At 34.4% G+C, this 8,065-nt stretch overlaps 1 protein-coding gene across 1 annotated transcript; it reads right to left on the bottom strand.

The window, feature by feature from the left end:
- Positions 1-2,191: 2,191 nt before the first annotated feature.
- On the bottom strand, positions 2,192-3,910 carry LOC125683035 (uncharacterized). Its single transcript, XM_048923734.2, has 2 exons — positions 3,609-3,910; positions 2,192-3,380 (listed from the first exon to the last, which is right to left on the bottom strand). The coding sequence occupies exons 1-2, from the start codon at positions 3,625-3,627 to the stop codon at positions 2,866-2,868; spliced, it is 534 nt and encodes a 177-aa protein (XP_048779691.2). The 5' UTR covers positions 3,628-3,910; the 3' UTR covers positions 2,192-2,865.
- Between the last annotated feature and the right edge of the window lie 4,155 nt (positions 3,911-8,065).

Here is an 8,065-nt window from a genome sequence, read left to right as displayed (position 1 = left end):
AATAGCAAACTAAGAGCTTACTTTACTGTCAAAAACAACTTTGGAAGAGAACACTACCTCTCTATTCTTAATAACTTCGATCAGAGGAAGAGTATAACTAAATTCTGCATTTCTGCACATCAATTAAATATTGAAAAGGGAAGATATACAGGACTTCCCCTGAGTTTAGAGTATGCTTTCAATGTGATATGCAGGAGGTTGAAGACGAACATCATTTCTTATTTCTTTGCCCAAAATATAGCAATGAGAGGTTACAATTAATGGAAACCATCTCAAGAATCAACTCAATGTTCTCTGTTTTGACACCTACTGAGAAACTAATATGGATATTAAATAATGAAAGTAAAGACATTTTATGTTTGCTTGGAACATTTATTTTTGAAAACAGTAAAAGAACCAATGTGTAAACATATTTTTTCATGTGCGTGCAGATTTGTTTTTTAAAAGTTTATCTATTGTTGTTGGATGCAATAGAACATTTAAATGTATGAATACATTATGTAAATTTATTAACATCTACCTTTACAAGAAAGTATAATGATATTTCACCATCAGTAATAGAGACAGTGATGCCTGATTATGATTATGTAGTGGACAATATTGTTGAGTTTCTATAGATATAATGTTTACAATATACTTCTTTTGTCAACTATACCTTCCGGACCCTTGATTGGTCAATAAAACATCTTGTTTCTTATATCTTGTACCTTGTATATTAGTATCTCACAAGTGGTCATCTCAAAAGCTTACATAAGGTACAAACTGACTATTCAGAACGATTTATGAGGGTGATCGGTGGGGAAATAACATATTTTGGGTTCATTTTTGGTTCTGTATAAAATAATTTCATTCTACAGGGGGGGGGGGGGGGTGTATGTACATAAGATCTATACAAGCTATCCACACTTCAGGTGCCTGTGAATATTGCCTAGTATTTGATTTCTTTAGATCAGAATCAATCATGATGTCCCTAGTATATCAGAAATTCTTCATTGTTAATTTTTTTTCAACATTTTCGAAAACCAAAACACACAAAAACATGCAATACAATATGCCTAAAACACACGTGCAACCAATGCATACCGGTACATTATCAATTTACCGTTTCACACTGAACAAAACTACTTGTTGCTAAATGTACACTAGATGCCAATAAAAAAGCCTGTTAATTATCTTGAATTGCTATGTCTAGTGTACTATTTTTGTTAGAATATTTTTTCGCGTGTGATTCAATCTTTTGAAAGTAAGAGTTTGTGTACATCAACTTACACCTCTTCTTGCACTTCAATTACTCAAACGAGCACAAAAACAATCATCAGGCTCCTAGCAACAATGGGTCTGCCTCCTCTTACATGTGTATTATTACCTACAAACGTGGTTATTTTTACGTGCAGAGATAAATCTATAGTCGGATAGGTTGCCCCCTTAAAAAAGCATTGTCGTGAATCGTAAGCGCGCCCTTACTTCCGGTGTAGGGAGAGTAACTGCAAAAATATAGGCCATTAACTTCACTTTCCATTTCATTGCATTTTGCACTTCTGGAAATGCTGTCTAACGTGTTTCATACCGATTGTTAAGCCGTTCTTGGCACACTGATTTGGACTACGGATAACTCCGTTTACCTGATCAGGATATAAGGCTCACGGCGGGTGTGACCGGTCGACAGGGGATGCTTACTCCTCCTAGGCACCTGATCCCACCTCTGGTTTGACCAGAGGTCTGTGTTTGCCCAACTCTCTGTTTTGTATTGCTTATAGGAGTCATGAGATTGATCACTGCTCGTTATCTTCACCTTTCATTACAGGGACTTCAGTTACAAAATGTATAAAGATCGAAGCCCATGGGGATAGGGGTTATAATAGGTCCTTAGTACCCCCTTGCTTGTCGTAAGAGGTGACTAAATGGGGCGGTCCTTCGGATAAGACCAGAAAAACCGACGTCCCGTGTCACAGCAGGTGTGGCACGATAAAGATCCCTCCCTGCTCAAAGGCCGTAAGCGCCGAGCATAGGCCTAAATTGTGCACCCTTTCACCGACAATGGTGACGTCTCCATATAATTTTTGTATGAGTGAAATATTCTCGAGCGGTACGTTAAACAACATTCAATCAATCAGTCATCGTGATTGAGTAAAGTGACTGGCTATGAGGACATATCTATCGTTACAATTTGTAAAGATATGAAAAGCAAAAATATTGGAAATATGAACATTTATTGATACTGTAACGTAATGACATATACGTGATACAACTTCTTGAATGTATGATTTAAACATCGGGCAAAAGGTATAGTTTTGACGCATGTCAAGGGAGATAAATCTGGAGTTGTTAAAGTTTAGTTTGATTACAGCTACAGGTTTATCCAATGTACATATAATTACGGGATACCATTTCATGTTACAAATGATGTCTATGATATGAACAAATAATTTTTAAATGGAATAAGTAATTTCGTTGGATATGATTATATTGATCTTTCACCACTGCCTACAATGCTGTCGTTGTTATATGTTCAGCGGAGTTCACTAGACCGAGAAAAAATATGACAAGGATATATATTTAGAACGCGAACTTTCCAGCAAGGTGCAATGTATTTCTCAATACCATGTACTTAATCGTGCAAGATATCATTAAGAACTCTATGAAAATCTAATAGATTATACAGGGAACTCGGCCAGCCCAATTCATTTTTAGCATTTCAAATGGTTGAACATCAGCATGCTAAATTGCCATTTACCATTATTGCCAAAGCGATCCGTCCATCACAGAACATTCAGAACCTCCTTTCTATAATTTATATATACAATGTACCAAAAAAGGAATATTTCATACACTTGTTGTGTTTTACTAACAAAATTGCATTATCACTTAATGCAGCTCTTGATTAGGACTATGGCGGGCTTGCATTGCTTTGATCAGAGTTTGTGATTCTCCAGGAAACCTGAATTTTAAACAGGATTTAAAACATGGAGGAACTGTTAGATTCACTCCTGGGTTTGCAAACAAAACGCAGAAAAATCGTTTGTTGTAACTGCAGCTGTTAACTAGTTCGGCTCGGGCTAAATTATAAATATACACTGCTCCCTTAGATTGGTCACTCTCTTCTGCGACAGCTTGGGGTTCCTCCAGATTTTTAATTAGTCCAATATAAGCTGGAGAAATGCAAAATAAGACACAGGCAGCGCGACGAAAGTTTTTGTCTCGCCATTGGTTAACATTGAACTCGTCACTTTTTGGTAACACCCTGTAACTGTCGCACCTAACGGTAAACCCTGCTCCTTTGCACAAAAGACATAAATCTAAAACTTTTTTTTCGTGCCTCTTGCTTGATCCTGCAAATGTTACATAAACAAATGGGCCACATGCCTGTGCCTGACACGTGCCTGAAACGAGAACATGAAATGCTAAATTGTGAAATTTGTATGGGAAATATTAGAAGAGTTTTAATTTGATTGTTCCTAATGCATCGTCCCTTGGTACCAATTGTATCGTATTTGTACTCTGTAATTATAATATATTTGTATCACATGAAAACAGATTGATAACGTTGTAGTCATGCATTAGAAAGAAATAGAACAATTATTAACATTCGAAAAATGGCGCTTCCTTACCATTAGTCGTCGTTGACATTCTCTCCCGGTCGTGAATTCCTAGAACTTTTGTTGACAAACACAGGGTGTGACCACTTGTAAACTGGATAACAAAATAAGAACAAGCTCTTGTCTGACCCCATTTCTGTTTTGGGTCACCGCTACCCGGCCCTGCTTTAGCATACGTAGTTGATCTAGGTGTTTTATACGAGTCCTTTTTCACGATACTATCAATGGAATGGAATTTAATGTGAATGCACTAGAACATAATCGAAGCATAATGTTCAAGAAATTCAAAGGGTAGTAAACTTCATTTAAACGAAAACGGTTTGTTCAGTTACTTGCCCGTGTTAGTGGGGTATGCAAGTTTTTCCCCTGCAATATTTATGACCTTCATTCCTCTTAACACACCAATGGAAGATAATTTGTTATTTCTATTTTTCTGTATTTTTTTAATATAAAGATGTTCAAATAAGTACAATATATATACTATTTACCTGTAAGTTAATTCAATGTAATAGGTGAAAATGACTCCAAGTTTGGTAATCATTTTCATATTTGAATATGGTAAAGGGAAATAATCCAAGGACAAACTCTAAACTCATAAAATGAACCATCGTATAGTACAGGCAGTTATTATTTATCTAAATTCCAATAAAACATGGGAGAAAATGAAACCAGAAAACATATTTTCCAACAATTTCAACAATGCCTCGAAATAAGTAGCGGAGTTCGTGAAAAGAGTTCGTTGATTTAAAAAAATATACTAGAGTCGATTTGTGATTTTACGAATTTAACTTTTAATCATTTTTTTCTTTTAAAAGTCCACTTTGCTACTTGTTAAATTTCAAATATTTCATCCACCATTATCCCACTAAACACACGTGTGTTTCATTTTTGTCTCTTTCGCTGTCATGATAAAAAATATGACCGACTTCAATTGCTTTCCAATTTGAAAATTTTGGAATACTAGTAAAATAATTCAATCATTGGAAAAAGACTTTTAACTATAATTGTAATTTGTTTGGCAAATAATATATCGACTTTCACAGAATTACATGCAGAATATCTTTCAAGGGAGACTTAAACCAAATTGATAATGAAAAAATATTTTTTAAAATGCATTGATGGCTCACAAAAAAGAAACCCATTTTCACTTAAGTCAGCATTTCGCAAATTCTATGGTTGTTATAATAATCTATATAGTTTGCCAATGCAGCCTATCATTGTATCAAATGCTGTCTGACGTGTTTCATACCGATTGTTAGGCTGTTCTTGACACACTGATTATAACTTCGTTTACATTATCATAATATAGGGTTCACGGCGGGTGTGATCGGTTGACAGGCGATGCTTACTCCTCCTAGGCACCTGATTCCCACCTCTGGTGTGTCCAGGGATCCGTGTTTCCACAACTATCTATATTGTATTGCTTGTGGGAGTTATGAGATTGATCACTGTTCGTTATCTACACCTTTCTCAATACTCAAGCCTTACAAAAAGTACTATAGCATCATCATTGTCAGTTGGGGTCAATGTTTTGGGTATCAAATCACTCATTCATGGGGAAATTATTTCTAAGGTGATTTTGTATTTAGAAACGCTGGTTCAGAGAGAGGTTAGTTCATGGGTAAGAGTTACCACGAACAATGATGGTTCTACTGCTTTTATTTTACACAAGTCTTTCATCACATTCATAATTTGAGGAGATAAAAAAGTGACCTTAGATTTGTTCGTGTCATTTGCATAAGGCTGTTAAAATGAGAAGTTTTAGAAGAACAAATATCCCCCTTATCAATATGAATCTGAAAATCTAATCATTTTGCTATATACAGGCATATTATCCCTCATACATTCACTCATTTCAACTGAAAAACCTTTTTGACCAATTTTCAATTTATCCAAAGTGAACTTTTACTTAATTTAATATGTACAATATATTTTAAATTCACCCATTTCTATATTTGTCAATTGAGTGAATGGGCAATAAATAATAAGGGAGCACAATGTCTGTGTGTAGTATGTCAAGGAGATATGGGTCACATATTGACATACAATTTACATGAATGAGCTGATGCTTTACAAAGTATGTTTTAGAAATTATCTAAATATGATAAAAGGCTGAGATTCATGTTATATCTTTAGAAAGTACTTCAGATAATACAAGTATCTTATTCCTCCTTTACTAGTTTTGACCTGACATATGCTTAACAGTGTATTAATTAGAATGACCCAAACAATATAAAGATTGTCATACAAGGAAATTGATTGGACAACCGTAAAGCTCATGACTTTATTTGAAATTAAGAATCGTTTGCCTGACTATCAAGCAAACGGAGCTCATGATATTTGACTTGGGTATTATCCATGTATCATAAAACTTTGACCTTTTGACCTGAATTGCTATGTAAAAGATATCTAATGGCCATTTCTGATCACCAAATTAACTGTCAATTGCAAAAAATATGCCCTCCTTTTTCAAATCACAAGCAAGTTGCTACTAATTTTATTCAGAGTCAGTATATACATTATACATTTCAGAGTGTCTAAATATATCATTGACAGTGTTACAAACAATAACAGCTGATGCATATGACATATCTGACACAATTTCATAACATCATCTGGGTTAAATATTTGATTGCACTTTTCAACAATACCATCAATAACGTTATCAGTTAAACCATAAATTAACTCAAACTGTAAGACACTGTCAAATTCAACCGACAATTTGTATTTAAAAGCAAACAACCTTTACTTGATTTTTTTTTATCGTCTATACTAATGATAATAATAATAAGGTCTTTTATTTATCCAGGATTACATATTTAGCGATAACACTAGTTTTTCAATATGGTCCTGCATTTAATTCTGAATGTAAGATAAATAGGTACAAAATAAAGCTTAAAAAGTATGGTGATGATCTCCAAGATAATTTCTCTCAAAACACACTACACTTGTTGAGTGTCTTATATCTAGACTAAAGGCATTCCACATAGTGCTCCCTGAAACGCTGAAAGATCTTCTAAAATACTCTGTTTTTGCCCTGGGTATATACAATATATTTGAATTAGAATTTCTAGTTTGCCTCTGACTAACTTCTGATACATATTTGAAAACATTTAGATAATCTGGCATTAAACCAAGTAAAACCTTATACACGAAAATGACTTTTCTATAGACAAAGTAATTTGATAGAGGCAACAAGTTAAGCTGTGTAAACATGAAATAAGATGGTGTTTCAAATTTCTGATGTTAAGAATTACCCTTGCAGCTCGTCTTTTCAATGTAAAAGGCTTGTTCATATTTTCGGCATTTCTTGGATTGCTCCATATAGTACAACAATATGTAAAATGTGGAAAAATCAAAGTATTAAAAATCTTCAACCGCGCATCGTTTGATATATAATACATATCTTATTCTTCTTAAAATGCCATTTCTCTTGGAAATCTTGCTCATAAGGGATTCTATATAACTTTTCCAGGACAAAGTTTCATCAATAATAATACCATTTAATTTTGACTCCTGAACACATTCTATGAAATGGTTATTTACCACTAAATTTCATTTTCGACACTTCGATCATTTTTGTGCAGATCCAATAAGCATACCTGGAGTTTTAGACAGGATTAAACTTAATTTATTTTCCTTAAATTATTTTTCTTCAGATACCTCTCAATTCACTTTCTCCCCCTCTTCTACTTTTTCGTAAGCTTTGTGTGTGTTAGAACAAATGTCATTATCACAACTACATTTTTTTCACAAACATCACAGTCATTATGAATGGGCAATATAATTATAGTCTTTTCCATCAAATGCGCTTTGCAAAGGTTGTTTCGCCTGCACTCGCTGTCATCTTTCACCAGTATAACAAGTTCACAATCCACCCTTTTCAAGTGTCCCTTATGATTTTTAAATAAGATACGTTCATTTGACTGCAATCCATCTCTACCACAGCGACCTATTTGCTGCACAAAGGTGTCCATTTCTCTGGGTAATCCATAATGAATATTATGTAACCCAAAACGTTTTACACCCATGCCCACGGAATTTGCGCGGAAAAGTAATCAGATTTTGCCATCCATAGCCATGTCAGCTCGAATGTAATCTTTAATCTTTTCATTAGTTTTACTATGATACATGTCTTTCAAGTCACAATTTGAACCAAATATTTTAACAAAATTAGCTGACAGTTTTGAGACATCAGAGATTGATTCACAGAAGATGACATGACGTGTTGTATAAGTAGAAATTAACCATGCAAACACATTCTCAATTTGTTCATTATTAGGTATACATTTTGATGTTATTTTCATGTTCAATCTGTCAGGGGATTCAACACTAGCTTCTGCATTGGAAGAGAAGCACAGTTGTTTCATTATCTTTTTCCTGTGGTGGGACCTGCAGTTGTTGTAAGTGCCTCCATTTGAATGTTCGGACACAATGATCGAAGTTCACCAATTCGGGAAAACCATTCT

Source organism: Ostrea edulis, chromosome 6 (genome assembly GCF_947568905.1).
Source record: "Ostrea edulis chromosome 6, xbOstEdul1.1, whole genome shotgun sequence".
Classification (NCBI taxonomy): domain Eukaryota; kingdom Metazoa; phylum Mollusca; class Bivalvia; order Ostreida; family Ostreidae; genus Ostrea; species Ostrea edulis.
This window is presented reverse-complemented; position numbering and strand designations above follow the sequence as displayed.